The sequence below is a fragment of the Panthera leo genome, chromosome F3 (assembly GCF_018350215.1).
Source record: "Panthera leo isolate Ple1 chromosome F3, P.leo_Ple1_pat1.1, whole genome shotgun sequence".
NCBI lineage: Eukaryota > Metazoa > Chordata > Mammalia > Carnivora > Felidae > Panthera > Panthera leo.
The window spans coordinates 9,410,862-9,433,848 of NC_056696.1; the positions used below are offsets into that span (position 1 = coordinate 9,410,862).

At 37.7% G+C, this 22,987-nt stretch overlaps 1 protein-coding gene across 9 annotated transcripts in view; it reads left to right on the forward strand.

Moving 5' to 3' along the window:
• Nucleotides 1–22,987, forward strand: part of RGS7 (regulator of G protein signaling 7) — a 515,497-nt gene that overhangs the window by 473,920 nt on the left and 18,590 nt on the right. For 7 of the 9 annotated variants that reach the window (XM_042925199.1, XM_042925201.1, XM_042925200.1 and 4 more), the window contains 8 exons: nt 638–712; nt 6,409–6,492; nt 7,930–8,028; nt 9,444–9,505; nt 10,820–10,930; nt 12,189–12,314; nt 17,961–18,147; nt 21,438–21,527. In XM_042925199.1, coding sequence (XP_042781133.1) covers nt 638–712; nt 6,409–6,492; nt 7,930–8,028; nt 9,444–9,505; nt 10,820–10,930; nt 12,189–12,314; nt 17,961–18,147; nt 21,438–21,527 — 834 coding nt within the window. The remainder of the gene's footprint in view (nt 1–637; nt 713–6,408; nt 6,493–7,929; nt 8,029–9,443; nt 9,506–10,819; nt 10,931–12,188; nt 12,315–17,960; nt 18,148–21,437; nt 21,528–22,987) is intronic. The other 2 variants (XM_042925206.1, XM_042925207.1) reach the window with 2 other exon arrangements.

Here is a 22,987-nt window from a genome sequence, read left to right on the forward strand (position 1 = left end):
TTACAGTTCTCTGTTTCTGTGCAACAGAACAGTAAGTCTGGCAAAATGATGCTCCTGAGATTGTCAGAGAACCAGTAACAGGCTGACCACAATCCTATTCTGTGTATGGAAAACAAATATTCCTAGTCCCGCAATTTCACGAATCATTGCAAAAAAAAAATTCACCTGGGATTTGAGCTGGGTCAACTAATTGTAGTTTTCCAACTTGGGAAGCAAACAGCCATTTGATAACAGTGTCACCTCACATAGAGGAGTACTCTGAGCAGGGCTGTCTGTGGGTACCAGCTGGGCCATCAGCCGCTTGGTCTCTGGACACCCTTGCTCCCAGTCTGTTGGATTAGCCCCTACTAATGTCAATACCCACTTTCAAAGGCAGAGCCTGTGCATTTCTTGTCCCTGTTTCTCTGGCATATATTCAAGAATGGTATCTGAAGTCCTTTATGTGCAAGGAGTGAGAGTGTACTATATTTTTTTTTTACTGGCTCCGTTGATGGGTGGCTGTGGCCATTTAGAAAGAACTTCCAGAGACCTGTGTCATCACAGCTTTTGTTCAGGTTGTGGATGGCAAGTCATTAATGCATGAATCAAAAACCTCACCCCCAAAGATTCCTTTGTCTCTCTGTGTTTCCATTTCCAGCCCGGATGTGTAAATACCACTGAAGTGGACATTAAGAAGTCATCCAGAATGAGAAACCCACATAAAACACGGAAGGTAAAATCCACCTTTGCTGTGCTGATCTCGGTAATAAGTTGCACACCATAGGAGGACGCCATAGGAGGATGCCAGTCATAAAAAATTTTCTCCCACTTCCTGGAATATATTCTAGCATCTTCCCTGCTCTTCCTTGTTCCTTGGCTAGAAGGAAATCTGGGAGCTCAAACCCTGGTCTTCCGTCAGTCCATCTCTCCTGAGCAAGTGGAACCATCCCGGTTCTCCAGCATGTGGTTTTCCAGCATGCACAGGTCCCAAGGCATGCAAGTGTCCCTGATGGGGCAAAGATGCCAAGGATACCTCCTCTCTCCATTGGAAAGAAGGGTCATCAACAGAGAAAGGCTTCTCTTTCAGCACCCGGAGGATGAGGAAACACAGATGGAGATTATCTTGGAAAAAGTGATGTTGATGAGAGAAGGGCATTTTCAGAGAAAATTCTGAAGGAAAAGGGACATCATAAAGATGTAGGACTACAGAGTTTGCATGAGGACCCCCTTTTAACACCAGAATTTTGTGACACAACCGTAAGATAGTGGTTGTTTGTTCATTTGGTATCTGTTACATGAGAGAATACATAACAAACAAACAAAAAGAAACCTATCCAGAATTCAGTGACATTGTAAATAATCTCCTGAAAATACATAGCGATAGTACCTACATATTTATTTAAGTAACACAGACACATAGAAGGCATTTTTATTCATTTTGTGAAGAACACTTGATGCATATCAGAATTTCTGGCTTGAGGACATAGCCCATGACTGGCACCAATGAATTAAAGCATTCCAGAAGTTTAAGACCTTCCCTTTTATGGCTGTTTCCTTATGTAGCATTAGGGCTTTCCAGGGTGTATGTCCCTGCTATAGGCACTAAACACTTTTTTTTTTTAGTCTTATTTCTTGTGGTCTTTTTCCTCTATCCCTAGAAATATCATGTTCAGAGGCCCCAGTGTGATCCAAGTACTCTTTATTTCTTTTAAGGCAGTTTACCTTGATGTCAGGATAAAGAAGCCAAGGGAAGAGTGCCACAAAACCTGCTCAGATGCCGTGCTCCAAAGCTGTGGCTCCCAGGGGCTCTCTGAGAGAAAGAGGCAAAGCCAGACCAAAGCAGGCCTGTTGGCCCTGCTCTCCTGTGACGGGCCTCCTGCAGTTCCTTCCATCCTCTGCACACAGCACAGCCTGAGGGCACTAGGGACTGGCTTTGTGCTGTGGAACAGCATCCAGAGCTGCAATCAGCTCTCCAAAAGCACATTTAGCCACCTATCACTACTTCTGAATTTTGAAGAATTACTTTTCATGATACCTTCCTTTGTGTCAAGTTTTCCCAACAGACACCAACTGAGATATGCTCTGACTCGGAAAGAGAAAGCATATGGATGGGCAGATAGGACTGAAAGATAAGAGAGCCATCATTTACGCTGTCTTCTTAACGCCATCCGGTATTGTTATTTTGACAGTGTTTCACGTGGCATCGTGCTTTCTGAACGCTTGAAAAGCATTACTTGGCATTGCCATGCTTCACTTAATAATGGGAAAACACCAGGCCTGGCAAGGTGAAATGCTATAGAGATGGAACTACTAAGCTCTATTTGTCTTGGTTGTGGTAGAGTTTCCTGTAAATCAATAATGGTAGAACCACAGGGCCTAAAGCAGAGCTCCCTAACTCGAAAATTACCAGAGAAAAAAGAAAGTTTTTGCCCTTGTTTTCATGCATGCCCTTGTTTTCAACAATTGGAGAAGGCTGATTTTTTTTTTTTCACCTTTGGATATATATAGCTTCTCATATTCAAACATGTTGAATTTTCTAGAATCTTCACAAGTGTCATTTTACATAGAAGGTTATAGGACTCTAAGCCACATACTGGTTTCTTTTTTAGAATTATGACCACTGCTACTTTAGCTCATATTTGGTTAGTAACTGGAATGAGCCATTCAATCAGTAGATTTAACAGGTCTCTGTGCTAGGCTTTTACTGGTGTTTAGACGATAAATGGGACAGACATGACCTTGCGCTCATAGCTCATGATCTAATGACAGTGTATACCTTGAGCAAGCAGACAAATGTCTATACATATATAGCCACATAATTGTGTTAAGTGGTATATATTAGTCTGCTCAAGCTACCATAACAAAATGCTCCAAATGGCTTACATAATGGGAATTTATTTACTCAAAGTTCTGGAGACTAGAAGTCCCAGATTAAGTTGGATTTTGGTGAGAGCTCTCTTCCTGGCTTATACGCAGCTGTCTTCTTGCTCTGTCCTCACGTGGCAGAGAGCTATGGTGTCTGTCCCTTTTATCAGGACAGCAGCTCCATGAGATTAGGGTCTTACCCAATGGCCTCCCTTAATGTTGATTACCTCCTTATAGACCCCATCTCCATATACAGTGACATTGGGGATTAGGGCTCCAACATGAATTTCAAAGGGATGCAACTCAGTCCGTAACCTGTTATCGAGGGAATTTAAATGATTTGGGATTCTCAATTGCCACACCATTTTATTTTAAAAAATGGCAAAACAACAAACTATCCCACTATCCTCTGAAGTGTTCACAGTTATGTCCTTGGGGAGCAGGCAAGTTTGTGGGATTGTAAGCCCTAGACACAAATGGCAGAGGCCAATCTGTCACTTCTGGAAACTGCCTTTGTCTGCCACAGCTAATTGGGCTGTGTCCTTTATTCCCTTAGCTGTGTGACCACACTCTGTCTTAAACCACTGCTAGTAAGAAAGTGGAACCCCTGAATTATATTTAATCTTTGCAAACAGAGAGAGCTTAGCAGAGAGAGCTGCTGTTAATTTATTTGGCATTCAGCTGCAATAATATTTCTCATGATTATATAACAAGAATAAGGGACTCAGTAAATCCCTAAAGCAGTAATCCGTCACATGTACCTAAACAATATCAGGGTTTGGAATGTTATATTTAATTGTTGAATTTCAAATATGTATATCAAATATGTGAAGAGAAGGCTTAGATGTATATCTTATTTGAGATATGTTTAAGTATTTAGGCAGTTTTTAAACCTGTCTTTACTAAAATAGAAAGAAGTAGGTGAAAATGTGTTTCCGTAAGTCTCTATGGATGATAAGGTAGCATAGTCAGAAGGAAGTCAGCCTAATCTAGGCAAATTTTAAGGGGCACTGTGTGCCTGGCTTTCTTCAGCCTGCTTCTAAAATTTTAATTATAATAGGTCAGCCTGTGTATTAGTCAGGTTCCCCAAAGGGGGCAGGAGAGAGTGATAGAGATAGAGAAAGATTTATTTTAAGAAATTGACTCACACAGTTGTAGAGGCTTAGCAAGCCCCAAATCTAATGAGGTAGGCCAGTGGCTAGAGTCCCAGGGAAGAATTGCCATCTGCTGACAGAATTCCCTCTTGCCTGGATGAGGTCTATCTTTTTGTTCTTTTCAGGCCTTCAACTGATTGGATGAGGCCCACCCACATTATGGACAGCAATAGGCTTTATTCAAAGTCTGCTGATTTAAATTTTAGTCTCACTCAAAATACATCCTCAAAGAAGCAACCAGAATAATGTTTGAACAAATATCTGAGCACTGTGGCCCAGCCAACCTGACACAAAAAATTAAGCATCACAGGATGAATCCTTCTCTACGACAATAACTAGAAGGGTCCTAGAACAACAGAAAACCTGAGGAAAATTAAAAAAGCATTTGTGCATACATGACTGAACCCACACTTTGGATTACTTCCTATAACTCCAGAGCCCATATTTCAAAACAACAGTAAGCTGCTTCTTGTCTCATTACTTTTCTTTTTTCTATCACCTTCATTTAGGCATTGAGGCACTTCATATTTTAGTTAATAGCTAATGTGGACATTCTGGAAGAACGGTTAGCAAATTCACAATTAAATGTCTAGTTTTTCTGCTTTTAATGCAGTGGCTACAGCTGTTTATACATAAAAATACTGGCATTTCCTCATGTCTGTATGCATAATGTGGCATTTTAACCTTAACAGAAGAAACTACTCATGCCTTACAGTGACACAAAAGGGTTTTAAGTAAGAAGGACAATAAACTTGCAGGCAATAGACACTCTGATCAAAATGGCTAAAAGTAGGGAATATTCTAAAGCCTTGGGAGCCAGCAGGGGCAGAGTTAGCCCTGGGGGTGATGGACCCAGGGACTCATCAGGGTCTCTCTAACCCTGCCCTCTCTTCTCTACCCTCTCTCTGCCAGGGCTTCCTGCACATGGCAGCAAATGTGGTCACAATCCATTTTCTAGCTGAGCTGAGCAATCCAGAAGAAAGAGAAATATCCCCTCCCTCCACCACCAGTCGGAAAAATCCCAGAGATTTCACTCAGTATAGACAAGCATAAAAACTTTCTGCACTCTTTCGTTTCTGCTTTAAAAGTAGAGAATTTTCTTAGACCTCTTTCTTCTAAGACGTGAAGGGAAATCATATATGAACATATTTACGTAGAACATCAGATCTGTTTCATTTTATGAATAACTTACCCAGTATTCATTTGGATGGTACCCTATATGAAGAAAGCTGGTCCAGGAATCCTGTATTTTAATAAGTGGACGTGTTCATCACATCAAAGCATCTTGATTAGTAACTAGCTTTGCTAACAACTCAAAATGGATCCCAGTTAGTTAATTTTCTTTACCCCCAGCTGCAGACATTGAGACATTCAGACAACTCCATGTCCCTTTCTCTCCATTCCTACCTGTTGCTAGGTCTACTCCACCCACCCTAGGCCAATATTTTAATGTATTAACTTTAAAAAAAATTCAAAGCCTTTTACATTTCAGATGATCCTCATAACCTGTCTGCCAAACTCGTATCAATTTCCTTACCTCCTTTGTTCATAAAATAAGCCCTCTATGTAAAACTTCATTACTCGTGGCCATTTTCACTGTAACCAAGAATCAAAGTTAAAAGCTATCACTGGTCCCCAGAAAATTAAAGGCACTCTGACTGATGAAAGTCAGGACTCCTGATGTTTACTTGCATGTAAGACAAAAAATGGAAACTCCACAGTAACCTCAGAGGCAGTAGCTAGACTGCTAGAAGACAGCTTTAAACACCACCTTCCCGTGATGTGATTCTTCCATGGACCTTCCTGAACCTATGTGCTGTGCATACATACTGAAGTAATCATAGAAATAGAGAGACAGAAGATAATTTATACATCATTTTACTTCCATGACACCACAAAATGTCGTATTTTTTCCAGCCGTGTTTTAAATTATTTTTAATCTTAACCCAAAAACTTACTGTTAAAATAGTCAGCGATCTTATCTTATAAGCATCTTTCTATGAACTATAGATTCTTATTAAGTACTTTAATTAAACTAAGGTAAATAAGAATGTAATGTTTAAACCTTAGAGTCTTTTTATTTTCTTTATAAAAATTAATGTAATACACCTGAAAAATAATAAACATTGGACAATGTCTACATTTATTTTCTACAATTATTGAATAATTGGTGATCTTTTACTCACCCAATTTTAAAAAATCATTAACCTCAGCTGTCACTTCAGAGTTCAAAGTTCAAATATGAGTATTAGTAGTTCACATAGGCCTTCTCTGTTTCTTCGGTGAAAATTAAGTCTCCTGTACACAGGCCCTATGCTCTTGTTATTGTTTTCTTTCATGGTACTTACCACAGTTTTAATCATATGTTTATTTGTGTGATTATTTGTGTAACATGTTTCCCCTCCGCTAGGTTGTGAATTCCAATGGAGGAGGAAGCATACCTATCTTTGTTTATTTCTACATCCCTAGTGCTCAGCATTATCTCCAGCATACAGTAGGTGTTCAATAAATGTTGAATGAATGAATGGAAGAACAGAAAAAATTAAGCCATTCAGTTCACTCCTGTTAATAATTAATTCACGGCATATGTGAATACACTGTGGATGCCCAGTGACAGAAATTAAGTTCCAAGAGGTTGACACTAGGTCAAGAGAGGGCAGATTGAAAGATTTACCAAAGATAGTCTAAATTGGATAATTCAGGCAGGTTAAATCCAAGTGAGTATCTATTGAAGAAAGGCTAAGGGCAAAGTAAGGAGGAGTTACAAGGGAAAAACCAAGTCCAAAGGTCCATGTATAGAGCTAACAGGTTAACATTAAGAAAAGATAGAGTCCGAGTAAAAACAGGTCAGGAACAAAACACAATAGAAGGTAGAGATACTTGTATGGTTAGTGATGGGCCTGAAAATTGGCTCATTTAAACATCTGTATCTACCCTCTTCTGATTTCAAGAGTTTCTTCCAAACCTATCTGGTAACTTCAATTTTGTGGGGCTTGAGCAGTTTTATTATGTCCTTATCTTTCATCCTCTTGTCCAAACAAAAAGTGCTCAGTAGCTTATATTAAATCCTTTATTTTAAAATCATAATTCTTTGATATGAAAGAAAAAGTTATTTGGCTTCTCCCTTGAGTTGATATGTGAGATGCCTCGCCTTCAGGTGAAGACTTTTTTTTGTCTCTGTAAGACTCTAAATATTTATTTGTACGTACTAAGCAGTGGGTCTTTCTCAAAAAAGAGTATTCCTAAACAGTAGATTTGGCCTTTTGACAAAATACTAAAGAAGCACTGGGGCATCAAGGATTCCAAAGATAGGTGAAAACTTTGAGGTCACTGGTGCTTGCAAAAGGCACCCAAAGGCACCAAATGTCAAGGCCCGTGTGTTGAGGTAAATAACCCAATGCTGAGGTGGGAAATTTGGAGCACTCTGGGGTGTCCTTGATCACACTAGCAGAAACCAAATCAACAACAGAATTGTTGACGTAGTCTCTCTCTTCAGTATTCCATTTTGTAAAACTCAGATTCTTTTCATTTTCTTTTGGTTTATAAAGTTTTTAATCTATTCTATATCCACCCCTATTTTATTTTGAAATCAATATTTATTAAATGCTGTACAGTGTTATTTTCCAACTTAGTACTCTCAGTCCATCCCCAAATTTTATTATCAGACTTACCGTGATCTTTCCATATAATCGATTATTCTGTCAAAGTTAATAATCTAACCACATATTGTTTCAAAGAGCTGTGCTTCTATTTTATATTCATAAGATATTTATGACAGCAGTGTCTTTGAATTTTAATGAGAAGCTTAATCAAATATGTAACAAAGCTTTGAGTTACCTTACTGAATATATAACACAAAATTACCTTTTAGAAAGTCTGTGGCTATAAATGATATTTTGTCCTAAAATATTTCTTTTTTACTTTAATATAGTCTGTCTATGGTTTACAAAATGACATTAGAAGTCACAGTCCTACCCACACACCCACACCAGAAACTAAACCTCCAACAGAAGATGAATTACAACAACAGGTGGGTCTACCTATAAAATGATCTGTTAAGGGTTTACAGAGTAGTAGCTATGAAGACCACATGGTGAATCTTAATGCCAAGGGTTCTCAAAGGTTATTTGAAGGGTTGACTGTTTCATAGAGAAGACTTGCAGTTAAAAGTTAGTGAAATCACTTATTTTAAGGTGTGTAGTCACTCGAAAATGTATCAATATAGAGAGGTGTTTTTCAGATCTCTTCACTCTTTAATTCCCCAAATCCTGCTTCCTCGAACCAATTCTTTAAAATGACCTACACTGATGATTGGGCGTCTCCATTTCAAGAGTTATTTTGTACTCTGGAGCTCTTCTTGAAGAACGGAAGACTAGAAGCTGGTGACCGTTGAGTCACGTGTTTTCTGTATCCAATCATGTGACGTGATCTTCACGTAGAGCTTTTTCTTGCTTCTCCCCCCCGCTCCTCATAAGCCTCTGAAGTTTTCCTGTATTAACACTGGTGTGCAGTAATGGCATATGTCACTTGTTGTTTCACAAATTGATAAATAGTTTGGGCCCCAAGTAATATTCGAGAGCAAACACTGGGGTCTCTTATATCAAATAATAGTGAAATCTCTTGGTTTGGTTCAAAATAACTTTTTTATTCTTTTCCCTGATATTTTATTGTGATCTGGTTTAGCAATAGTGTAATGATACTTCCTCTAGTATATTTGTAATAACCATGAATGGAAAGTAATTTAGAGAGTTTTGAAGTTTTCTATGTGTGATTATGTCCCTGTGGACATTTGTTATGAAATGTTGGTAAAATTATTCCCCAAACACCTATCTTTGATGCTTTCTTGGGCTAGTATTAGGAAGTAGGGTTTACTTTGAAAATATAGTACATGGGGCACCTGGGTGGCTCAGTCAGTTGAGCGACCGACTTCGGCTCAGGTCATGATCTCGCAGTTCGTGAGTTCGAGCCCCGTGTCAGGCTCTGTGCTGACAGCTCAGAGCTTGCAGCCTGCTTCTGATTCTGTGTCTCCCTCTCTCTCTGCCCCTCCCCTGCTCATGCTCTGTCTCAGAAATAAACTAAAAAAAAAAAAGAAATTATAGTACAAATAACAAATATATTTATTTTCTGAATTTAATATTGGGGATTGACTCTGATTTGGTTATTCACTCCGAATAAATGTTTAAAATCTCTATAATGCTTTTAAAATAAAGTTATATTTTGTCAAAGTATGCAGAATGTTCAAATTCATTGCTGTTCTAAAGGGATATTGACTATGTTTTTTCAAACACTTTAATTTTCAGAGTCGTCTCATTTGATTTTTCAGACTTTGAAATTTTACTGACTTGGAACATATTCTTATTTAGAATTGCCCAGTGTATCAGAATTTCGAGGTGAAAATTTTGAGAATGTCACTACTTACATAACTACTTCTTTAATTCTTTTCAGATTAAATATTGGCAAATACAGTTAGATAGACATCGGTTAAAAATGTCAAAAGTTGCTGATAGGTAAGTATTTCAAGATGCCCATATAAATAAAAAAAATTCATATGATAGTTAACTGTGTTTAAAATGGGATCCTGTAAGAAATTTTATTTTTCCTTTTGCACATAGAAAACTTTCAAAAATGGGGTGCCTGGGTGGCTCAGTCGGTTAAGTGTCCAACTTCAGCTCAGGTCATGATCTCATGGTTTGTGAGTTCAGGCCCCACGTTGGGCTCTGTGCTGACAGCTCAGAGCCTAGAGCCTACTTTGGATTCTGTTTCTCCCTCTCTCTCTCTGCCCCTCTCCTGTTTGTGCTCTATCTCTCCCTGTCTCTCAAAAACAATAAACCTAGAAAGAAAGAAAGAAAGAAAGAAAGAAAGAAAGAAAGAAAGAAAGAAAGAAAGAAAGAAAGAAAAAAGAAGGAAAGGGAAGGGAAGGAAAGGAGAAGAGAGGGGAGGGGAAGGGAGGGGAGGGGAGGGGAGGGAAGGGAAGGAAACTTTCAGGGAACTCTTCTGTTATAGTTTAAATGAAAGAATGATCATTACTGTCTTTAGTCTCTCGAGATCCAGTCCTGCACAACTAGAATCAGATACAGAAGATATTTCCAAGGAGTTGAATTTTTCACTCCCGCTGAGAGAAATGAACCTTTCAATTTATCAAGTTACTTTTTGGCAACTTAGAGCCTCTCTGTAAATTCATCTTAACATTGACACTTTTCAGTTATTGCATGACTTCAGAATTTGAATTAAACACAAATTTTAGATATTTTCCTTTTCTTCATTTAAATCTGTTATTAGTGGCACACATGTTCTTCACTTTGGAGTATTGCCAAATCCCACCTCTTCAACTTTTTTCCTTTCCTCTCCGTCTTTTTCTTTTCTTTCTTTATTTTTTTAATACAAATTAAAAAAAAAATATTAGTGATTCCCACCTTATCTAACTCCTGTAGATACTTTTAATAAAAATTTCCTTTACCCATTCTCCAAGTTTGCTAAAATTTCAGCTGTGAGTGGACTGGTTGGCCAAGGATTGGAACTGACCCTTAGCACTGTTTTTCACACACTGACACCTTCCATTTTACTTCATTTTAATGGAGGGATGTTGCCTCACTTGGTTTGGGCATGGACAGACATGGACTCCTTAGCTACATTTGTCTTCCAAGGTGCACAATAAGTTGATGCACAAAAGTTATGGAAACGTGGAAACTGCCATTGGGTTCTACTCTATAAGCAAGCAATTCCTTGCCCAGACCTTTTTATATTGTATCCCTTATTTGGGGCTGGGTATAACCTCAGCGAAAAAACTAATGAAGATGAAAATATTTTTTTTTTCTCTCTAGTCTGTTAAGTTACACGGAACAGTATGTAGAATATGACCCATTTCTTGTGCCACCTGACCCTTCTAACCCATGGCTGTCTGATGATACTACTTTCTGGGAACTTGAAGCAAGGTATGTGACATGTTCTTTTCTCTCCAATTATTTCAGTTATTTCAGGTTTGGGGTAAAATAGGAAGAATTCTGTAACTGATAATTGTAAGGCTAATTTTACTCTGTGTCTCTATTAGCCCGTGATATGAAGTTCTTGTTCAAGGTAATGGTTTTTAAACCTTAAATACTTGCATTTGTGTTCAGATGCACATTGCCAGAGGACTGGCACAAAATTAGAGGTACAAGAGTTTCAGGATAGATTATTCAGAGTTGGGATCTTCAGTTCTTGAAATTTAGCTCATGGTTTTTGCTTCTTTGAAAATCCGCATAGCCACACAGGCCCCTGTATTCAAGCAAAATGATTGTTAAATCCATACTTATTTAAGCACCATACAGGTATGGCTCTATACATTCAATTTTAAAACAAAATGAACTTGCCATTAACACTCTAAGAGAATCTGACAAGATACTGACGTCTTAAGAAAACCAAAGCACAATTTAAGATTCCCTGGTTTCCTTTATGACCTGTATAAGGGAAGACTTATATCATCAATCTTGACAGAGTCATGAAGAGAGCAGTGCCTATCACTATACAGAGTGAGGATTTCATATTCTATGGCCTTTCTCTAGACTGTGTTTATGGACTTTTTCTTTCTTTCACCTCCAGACAGTGTTCTTAAATGCTTGACAAGTGCAGGCTCTTCATCCATAAGTTCTAGATTTTATACATGAAGAATTGGGGCCCCAGAATGTTGTGATTCAGCCAGGATTAGGTCACACATTTCATCAACAACAAACTCATAACTAGAATTTAGGCCTTTTGGTTCCCAATGCATTTTCCTCCAGTAGAATATACCACTATGAGACTGCACACTATATGCTGGTTAAGAAATTGTGCTTTGAGGTGAGAATGTCTAGAATATTGCCCCTTATTACATGTCATACATTGGCAAGTTATAACCCTCTTTGAGCCTTGATTTCTTCATCTATAAAATAAGAATTATAATAGTACCTGTCTCAAAAGTTGCAGAAAAAAATCTAAAAGAATCCCTCTAGAGCACTTGGTGCCTAGGCTTAATAAAGATTAGACTGTTGTTAATGCCTAATGTATACTTCACTATGATTTCATGCACAGCCATCAATCACAGATTTTTTTTTTCCTGAAAGATATGTTAAAGATGGGAACCTCAAGATATATATGATTTTGAGGGGAGATGTAATAGCAGAAGATAGAATTGGCATGAAAGGAGTATATTTTTCCTCATTTTATCTCCTATAGCAAAGAACCAAGTCAGCAGAGGGTAAAACGATGGGGTTTTGGCATGGATGAAGCATTGAAAGACCCAGTTGGGAGAGAACAGTTTCTTAAATTTCTAGAGTCAGAATTCAGCTCAGAAAACTTAAGGTAAGACACATTGTTTGTATCCTATTCTATGTCAGAGAGACTTACTGTGATATGTCTGGTTATTTTGCACCAAATAGATCAGTTACCCTCGTACCAACATGATGACAATATGAACCCATTGAATTTCTGCCTCCTGATGGAGGGAAAAAGGTAACAAAGGAAAAGCCTATCCAGAATTATTAGTTCCTTATAATGGTTTATTTTTACATTATCTCTTCATCTATTAAGTATATAAGTGTGATGCATTTGAAATGGACTCCATAAAGAAGTATAATACCTGAACTAATGTTTGGCAAAGTGAAGAATGGCCAACAATATTTATGAAGTTAAATTATCATTATTTATCAGTATTGGTCTTCTTAAAGTAAGGTCTGAGTGCCTATTAAAAATAACTTGAAACAACACTGTGGGGCAGTTCATTCACTTGGCACATTTAAATATAGCTTCAGGACAGTTGAGGGCCGCACCACACTGAGCTGTTAGTAGGAGAGGGGTGTGCATTCCACCCCTCTGTTGTATGCATCATCCTTACATACTTTTGAATTTTTTCTAACTTAAGAGGCACCTGGAAATTGAATTTTTAAATGTGAGACACTGCAATAGATTGTAATGGCTCTTTTTGAGATCACCAAAGTGAGTGATAACTTTCCACTGCATAAAAATGTTTTTCCACGAGCTCTTTAATTCATTATTCTTTTGAAAATGATACCCTAATTTACTTTCCCATGACTTATGCAGTCCTGTGGAACTCATTTATGGCAAGGTCCCAGCATTCATTTATTTTCACTGGAACACTGCAGCTCCAGGCATTGTCCCATTCTTTCGAGATGATTTAACAGATACCAATACCAAACCATTCAGAAGCATGTAGAACTTTGACAGATGTCCTATGGTTGAAGCAAGATGATCACAGATGGAACCTGGAATAATTTTATTATATATGCATGCCTGTCATGAATTGTTGGGATGCAGCCTTCTATTCATTCAAGTTTGTGCAAACCCATCTTGGGAAGGCTTTTAGAAGATCTACACTGCTAAGGACTTTTTTTTTTAATTTTTTTTTAACGTTTATGTATTTATTTATTTATTTATTTATTTAACGTTTATTTATTTTTGAGACAGAGAGAGACAGAGCATGAACGGGGAAGGGTCAGAGAGAGGGAGACACAGAATCTGAAACAGGCTCCAGGCTCTGAGCTGTCAGCACAGAGCCCGACGCGGGGCTCAAACTCACGGACCGTGAGATCATGACCTGAGCCAAAGTCGGCTGCTTAACCGACTGAGCCACCCAGGCGCCCCAAGGATTTTTTTTTATATCAAGGTCACATCATCAATTATTGAGTAAAGGAATGCATAAAAAATATAGCAGAGATAAAAGATATTTTTAGCATTTTAGCAGATGGGAAGATGGAATTTCCTCTAGTTCTCTAAGTTTTTAAATAAATGCCAACATCAGAGGTATCATGATGAAAAAATAAACAAGAAATGGGGCGCCTGGGTTGCTCAGTCAGTTAAAGGTCCAGCTCTTGGTTTTGGCTCAGGTCATGACGTACAGTTTGTGAGATCAAGCCCTGCATTGGGCTTCATGCTCACAGTTTGGAGCCTGCTTGAGATTCTATCTCTCTCCCTCTCTCTCTCTGCCCCTCCCCTGCTCGTGCTCTCTCCCTCCCTCAAAACAAGTAAAAATAAACTTAAGAAATAAACAAGTAATAAGCCTGGCCAGTATCACCTAACCAAATAAAAATGGTTCCTGATCTCATTAAAACTGCAGCCTAGTGGTGGATACAGAGAACACAGATCACAACACAAAATCGTGTTTATTTAGATCTGAGAAGTACAGAGGGATAGCTAACCTAGAGTTGGAGGTCAGCAAAGGCATCCTAGGGGAAATAGCTTTAGGCTGTGATTTGGATGTCAAGATATAACCAGCCAAAATGTAAGAAGAAAGAAGGTCTGGGCAAAGGAAATAGTGGCAACTGTGTTTGTTTCATGAATGAATTGAATCACTGCTGATTCCTTAGTTCAAGCCTTAACCATTTCTTATGTCAATAATTTTATGCCATACTAGTTTTCTTTTTTTTAATTTTTTTAATGTTTATTTTTGAGAGAGAGAGAGAGAGAGAGAGCGTGTGTGTGTGTGTGTGTGTGTGTGTGTGTGTGTGTGTGTGTGTGTTTGAGTGGGGGAGGGGCAGGGAGAGGGAGAGACACAGAATCCGAAGCAGGCTCCAAGACTCTGGGCTGTTAGCACACAGCCCGACGCAGGACTTGAACTCAGGAACTGAGAGATCATGACCTTAGCTAAAGTTGGACACTCAACCGACTGAGCCACCCAGGCACCCCTGCCATGCTAGTTTTCCATCTAAGTCATTTCATTTAAGAAATATGACATATTTAATATATTTTATAATTATATCCATACTGTTATAAGTATGCCATGGTATATTTAGTGTTCACTCTTTCTGATTATCAAACATCTAATCACCGCAACAAAAATGAAATTTAAACATTTGTGCCCCATTTTCCGATAAGCAAAATATGTCTGAGGGAGGCTAAGCATCTTGTCCGAGTCAGGCTAGTAATTGGAATCCTAGGCTTTCTAAAAGCCAATAGAGGCTATACTCCACTGCTCCCCAAATCTGAACCCACTGTTTCTGGTATCACACACTGAGGAAGAAAGAATAGTCCAGTTGTCCAGGAGGGCTAATTGAGCTTAAAGTAGTCTCAGTTTGTCTTATCAAGCAGCTGCCTGTAAGCACCTGCTCTTTACAGAAGCATGACACTCCTATGTTCTTCCAGAATTAAGACAGGGAAAATAAAGTCAAGAAATAATGTTTATTGATAACTTATTCCTCAAATATAACCTCTGCTGTCCATTAGTGTGTTTTTACTCATTCCCTTTTCAGGTAAAACATGCAGCATAGCGGAAGTACTAAGGAAATGTAGTAATATGAGTTTTATTGTGGAGTGTCTAAAAATGTGTCAGGCACTCAGAAGTGCCTCTTACATAATTTATCTTGTCATCTAATGGAAACCTAGTGAGATAGACATTATTATCCCATTTTACTGATTAAGAACTCAAGACTCAAAGACATTAAGACACTTACTTCCTCATATTCCAGCTGCCATATATTAAGGATGATGGGATTTTACCAGTGCGCTTTCCATTCTACTGAGTTATTACAGCATCTACAGTAAGGCCGAGAATAAGAAAGGTGATGATGTGGGGCACCTGGGTGTCTCAGTTGGTTAAGGGTCCAACTTTGGCTCAGGTCATGATCTCGTAGTTCATGAGTTCAAGCCCCACATCACGCTCTGTGCTGACAGCTTAGAGCCTGGAGCCTGCTTGGATTCTGTCTCCCTCTCTTTCTTCCCCTTTCCCACTCATTCTCTGTCTATCTCCAAAACAAATAGACATTAAAAAAAAAAGAAAGAAAGAAAGGCGATGATGCTCTTAGGGACAGTTATGAGCACATCAACTGCTGCAAATTATCCAGGGGCAAACCCCAGCTATGACACTCATAGTGGGCAACCTTAAATAAGTGACTTAATCTTCATATCCTCAGTTTCCTTTTCTCAAAAATGGGGGAAATAATAGCACATACTCTAGTGCTGTAGAGATTGAATTAGTAAATATGACTAAACCACTTAGAATAGAGCCTGCACTTACTTATTACTGTAAGTGTTCTTATTAATTTTTCTGTGTTTTCAAGTTTATTAAGATGTCACTGCATCTGTATCAGCTTTCCCTTACCAGCCCAGCGCTTTGCCCAGCAGAAGGCTTTTTCCTGCTTTGCACTCCCACACTATGTGGTTTGCCCTGTTGATAGCTGCTCCCGGGGTCCTAATGTTAGGCAGTTGTTTGAATGGTGTACCTTTTTCTCTAGTGCTTCTTTGAGGACAGAAAAATTCTTTCAATTAAGGTGTTGAAAGCATGCTGGAATGGACTTGAATGAGCATTCATTACAACATTTATGCTCCCTCAGATGGCAATTAGATTGCACAGTGTCCAAATCTCTTATTTTTGGAGGAAATAGTCTTGAGCCTTCCCTTCTGAAGACAATAATGGTAGTTTCATGTGTAAGGCGTTGTCCAAAATTGGAGTATCTACTGTTATATATATCTATAGGAAAATAATCTCTAGAAACTGGAAACTCACTAGGTGGAATAATATTTGATTTTCTAACTCTAGCTCAACTGCTTTATTACTTATTTCTGACCTTTCATTAATGCCCAAGTTAAAACTTATGCCCAAACATTAATGCCCAAGTTAATAATTATGAAGGTTCTGTTTGTATGAAGGTTCTGTTTCTAAAGGTCATATTGTACCTCTCTGAAGACTCTGTAGCCTGTAGTGAACTTTGTCTTTCGTCATTTTCCCATTTCATGACTACATATGCCATTAGGGTGATAATGGTCTATGTTGAGGATAACATAGACCTAGTATGTTCCGTTTTCAAGTATTTTTTTTCATTTTAACAATTATAGTGATATATATAATATACATGTCATATATATTCATTTTTAAGTTTATTTACTTATTTTGAGAGAGGCAGAGGCAGGCCACGAGCATGGGAGGGGTAGAGAGAGAGAGAAAGAGAGAGAATCCCAAGTAGGCTCCATGCTGTCAGTACAGAGATTAACATGGGGCTTGAACTCACGAAACCATGAGATCATGACCTGAGCTGAAACCAAGAGCCAGATGCTTAACCAACTGAGCCACCCAGGCACTGCCATCTTCATCTTTTCAACATTATTTCCAGTCCCAACCAAAATGATATAACATAGAGCAAAATTTAAAGAAATGAAACCTATTAATACAATGTGACCCTTTATTATTAGACATTGCTATTTGCTCTTAGCCAAAACATGTTCTGGTGGGTTTTTTTCCTTACAGCATATATATTCTATACAGAAGCATATAAAATATATTTACATATTTAGAAGAAAGTCAGTATTTGTTTTGTTTGTTTGTTTTCGAGAGCTTCTGAATTGCTTTGATGCCTCCGCAAATGTAAACCTTTCAAACAGTGGCACGTGAAAGCTTGTTGCTTCTGTCATTCCATAACTCTCTGAATTAAACAGCCTAAAATTAGTTACTTGCCCTGATTTCTCCAGCTAGGGCCTTTTCTGATCTTGTGTCCAGGCCTCTTTTAATTCCAGTAAAGCTTTGCTGTGATTCCCTTGCCACGTAGAGCAGAAAATCCTCTCCATACTAACTCTCATTGCTCACATGGACAACAGATCCAAAGAATATAGTACAATGCACTGCTTTATCCCCCAAGCAGATGCTCTGTGTCATTCACTCTAATTCCCTACAATCTCCTCTTCCTTTCTAATAAATGGTTCTTTAGTGGTGCTATTTTGCTGTAGTAAAAATTAAAGTTGTGAAGAATCAGGGCTCTGGGAGATCTGCTTTCAATAGCAAACACTTAAAAGAGATTGTTTTCAATATTTCCTTTTGAAAACATTTATACTTTTGAATACAACTAATGAAAAAAAATTCAGTAAAGGCCATATATTGGACGCCCTGAGAAAAAAAGGAGTTTATTGTTAGGCATTATTGTGACTTGTGTGATCAGTCAATATTATAAGAAGTTGCAAATTATGAGGCATCACAGTAAATGCTTGGTGTCACATTTTCCATAGATTCTGGCTAGCAGTGGAAGACCTGAAGAAAAGGCCTATTAGAGAAGTCCCTTCCCGAGTTCAGGAAATATGGCAAGAATTTCTGGCTCCTGGAGCTCCCAGTGCCATTAACTTGGATTCTAAGAGCTATGATAAAACCACACAGAATGTGAAGGAACCTGGACGATACACATTCGAAGATGCTCAGGTTGGTATATGGGTGGGCCTCACACTATGTCACAAATGTGTTCCTGGAAAATTGACGTTTGAGGTATTTCTGCTTTATTTTCATTGTAATTGGCAGCTAGACTTAATATTTTCAATTTAGGTAACTGTATGTAAAATAATTCCAATTGATTTGGAAGAAAAGAGAGACACATTAAAATGAACAGTTTCTGAAGCTTGGGAATGTTTTATAAATTTGAATGTTTTTATGTGAAAATTTCTTAAAGGGGAATATTTGAAATATTTGAACACTTTTACTTCATTTTTCTACTTCATCTCCCAATATGCGAGAAAACACTTATCTAATGATGACCTCAGCTCAGTAACACATAGTTGAAATCTTTAAGGTATCTTCCAATGTGGAGATTCTAAGATGCTGACATTCCTAAATTATTCATCATTATGAATAGTCAGAGCTAAGCTAGAGTAGGTTACAGTTATGTCACACTCAAGCCAGTTTTGTCTCTTATGATACAATGAAATAATAGAATTAGGCATATATGAATTTCCCAAGTTAAGTTTTTAATCTGTGAAAAGGGAAAAAAGGAAATTAATATTAAGATATTAATATCCTAAGACAAATATTTAGATTTTTTTTCCTCAAACTGGGCACAATTGCCTCCTTAGACACAGTCTCAATTTTTCCTTCTCTAAAAAAATATTGTGCTCAAGAAGAAAACTAAACTTTTGGGTATTATTTTCCTAATGATATGCTGTAATTGGCTTTTTTAAAAAAAATTTAATGTTTATTTATTTTTGAGAGAGAGAGAGAGAGAGAGAGAGAGAGACAGAGCATGAGCGGGGGAGGGGCAGTGTGAGGGAGACACAGAATCGGAAGCAGGCTACAGGCTCCGAGCTGTCAGCACAAAGCCTGACCCGGGGCTTGAACTCATGAACTGTAAGATCATGACCTGAGTCAAAGTCAGACACTCAACCAACTGAGCCACCCAGGTGCCCCTGTAAATTAAATTGGCTTTTAAATTGGAACATGCATACATCTTAATTTCTTAAACCTCTTCAAAAGAAGAATATTAGTTCTAGAAAGTATCTTGTTTTTCAAATAACAATATTACTAAAATAAAATCTAGAAGATTTTAAAATCTAAAAGACCTTATTTTCACTCCCGGTGGAAAGTACATTTCTCCTGGCTTTGGTCTAAAGAAACGAGCCATCGTATAGAAAACTAACACAGGGGCGCCTGGGTGGCTCAGTCGGTTAAGCGGCCGACTTCGGCTCAGGTCATGATCCCCCGGTCCGTGAGTTTGAGCCCTGTGTCGGGCTCTGTGCTGACAGCTCAGAGCCTGGAGCCTGTTTCAGATTCTGTGTCTCCCTCTCTCTCTGCCCCTCCCCTGTTCACGCTCTGTCTCTCTCTGTCTTAAAAATAAATAAACGTTAAAAAAAAATTTAAAAAAAAAAAAAAGAAAACTAACACAGGTGGAGATAGCTAAGCAGACACCCATCTTTGCTTTCCCATGGGCTTCTATGTGGAAATAATTATAGACACATGCAAGAGAGCAGGATGAAAATTATAGTCCTGTTGCTTACTTCTCTGTGGATTTATCTTTCTTTCAGTTCAAGAGAAAATTTCAAGCATTTTTCTAGAGCCAACAATATGTAAAATGTTTGAAATGATCTCCCTGAAGTCTTAAAAAGAACATTTCTTTGTTATCTGTGGCATTAAAAATATTCTTGCTTAATAGGTCTTCAGTAAAATGAAAAGGCATAATTTTCTATAGAAAACATTACCACCTGACCCTGGGCTTCTTTTTCAGTTAAGCTCAGATATTTAACTCCAGTTTTTGATGGGTTTTTTAACCCCATCCTCAAAAATATAGTAATGAAAATTCCTGCCATTTTTTTGAGAAAAGAAACAGTGTAATGGTTAGGAAAGCAGACTCTAGAGCCAAATTGCCTGGGTTCTAGTCAAAGCTCTGTGACCTTCTTCATATTTAAAATGGGTATAATAATGGTTCCCATCCTCACTGAAGTTTTGTGAGGATTAAATTAACTAATACAGGCAATCACTAGAAGTGTGCCTGGTATATATGCAAGTATATCTGAGCACTTACTATGCATACTCCCCTTCTTTGCTAAATATATACCATTCCTTTAAGCCTCACAACAACCCTATTGTACAGAGTGGAAAACTAAGGCTCAGAGAGATGGGATAATTGACCTAAATTTACATGTTTGTAAGTGGCAGGTCTCGAGCAAGATAAGATCTGAAACCTTCAATGCTTGACTCCAAAACAAGACCTCTCTCCACTTTTCCAACAACAAATTCTGATAGGGTCTTGAATGTACCGTGGAGGTGAGCCTTGGGCTAGATATTGAGTGAGAATAACTCCAAATCATAGCCGAGAGGATTTTCTGCTCTACGTGGTAATGGTGTGTTTGAGACTGGGGAAACTGAGTCATTTCCTAAAATATATTTTTTTTCTGCAAACAAAGAGATTGGGACATCCAGGATACTCTCTACATCTAACTGATTTTTCACTAGACTAGAAAGAGGAAGGAGCATTTATGCTCCATTGAACTTCAATAGGCCAGAGCAGAATCTCCCTAGATGGGGCTAACAACTGAATGGGATGAATATATTTTTTTCCTTGACTTCTTTGTCTATCAATATTCATCATCGTAATAGAACATTGTGGACTGATTATAGGTTTAAATTATTAAATATTTACCTAATCTGTCACTGAAGGAGGTTTTTTTTAATGCATACAAATTAGGAGATTTAGCAATTAAATATCACAAAATATTTCTTGGATTTGTGCTCTGGCCCAAAGTGGATGTGGATGACAATTTTTAATATAATTTGTACCGAAGAGATGATTCATCTGGGCAGTCTGCATCCTCCAAGTAGATAGCTAGTGTGATTACTGAGTCTTGACTTCATATCATTCACTTTTGGCCTGGAGTAATTTTAAGAGATAGTAGATTTATTTATATTCTCAAATGACCTATATAAATCAACAACTTGATTTGAAATAACTTCATGACCTTCCATTAACTGAATTCCATGTTTTTCAAGGACTGGATATGATTTGCCTCCTCTGTAGCTCTCAACCCAGTTTAAATATTGATCATGAATAAAATTATAAATCTGAAGATTCATATGTTCTGTAAACACAAAGTATTCTCATCAACATTATCATTATTAATTTTAGCTGTTTCCAGATTTGTTTTGAACCATACCCTGTATTCTTGACACAGGATTTGATTTTCCCTGAGAAATAATAAAGAAGCGCTTCAACCATTATTTCTTTTTAGGAGCACATTTACAAATTGATGAAAAGTGATTCATACCCACGTTTTATAAGATCCAGTGCCTATCAAGAGCTTCTACAGGCAAAGAAAAAGGTATTGGTTCTTTGTGACCTTTTTCGATCTGGTTCTCAGTTATAATTGTATGGAGTAGTTCCTTCTACTGAGGCCAGGGTATTGGACAAATGGTAAGTGAACACACTCCAAGACCTTCCCCAAACCTTTGTGTTTTATAAGGTCCATCTAAGATGTTTTTGTTTTTGTTTGTTGATTGCTTATTTTCTTTTTTGTTTTGTTTATTTCTGCAGATGTTCATGCTTTACAACGTTTTTTAGAACCTGTTTTCATGTTTCATGTTAGTCTCTTGTATGTCCAGTTTATGGATATAAAAATATAAAAAATTAAAATTAATGAAAAGGAAAGAATAACATCATTAGGTGAAAAACTTGAAGAGGGTTTTCTTTGTCCAGGAAGCTTGAGTGTAAGGTTTTGGCCACATACCCCATAACCAAATATAGACTTATTATTTTCAATGATAGTTGCCAAAATGTAGTTATGTTCGATTCAAAATATTTTAATTTGGCATTTGTCCTGGATTACTTAGTATCCTGATGGTGAACTTTACACACCTAACAAGGTAGCCAAACACATTTTGGAAGAGGTGCAATAGACCTCATTATTCAATTAATGTTTATAATCAATGTAATCATTAAGGCAGGGTATGGAAAATCTGAATATAAAAATTGAACATCATTCATTATTTTTTAATGTTAAAATAGTCCATAGCGTCCTGAAACTTTTGAGATGAAATTATAATTTTGTGTAATTCATGACTGTCATTTAGGCTAATAGGATTTTTTAAAGTCCATTGCCTTTGCCAATAAATACTCTGTACTTGCCCTGTTCAATACAGCAGCCACTAGCCACATGGGGTTGTTTAAATTTAAATTTAAATTAATTAAGAGTACATAAATTCTAGCCAGATTTCATGTACTCAATGGCCCCAGCTTCTGAAATATTGGACAACATAGAATGACATTTCCATCCTTTCAGCAAATTCTATTGGACAGCAATGCTTGACAGAATTGACATAATCAACAGAAATCTAGTCCTAACAGAAAAGTATGAAGAAATTCTGAAGATATTCCACTGATTTTCAAATATGTAGGCTTTGCAAATGTCAGCGTAAAACCTTCATGAATCTACTTCATTTTAGTGTCATTTGATTTTGCTTGAAATCATACCATTTTGTTTGCACAGGAAGAGTTTTGGTGTTAAAAATAGAAGTTCTAATAAAAACAGAGCCTATGTCCTGTGTCTAGCGTCCTTCCTTGGCAGCTTTCCTACCTTCCCTGTGACTTAAAACATGGATTTGGCATTGCCTCCTTTCATCATCCTGTCTCTTTATGCTGTTTTCCTTGCTTTCTTTTTATTTATGTTCCCTATTTCCCTTTGCCACACCCACCCCATTCATGTAAGTCGGAACACTCAATGGATCGCAGAACATCTTTTGAGAAATTTGCACAGAATGTGGTAAGTTTTCTTTTTTTTTTTTT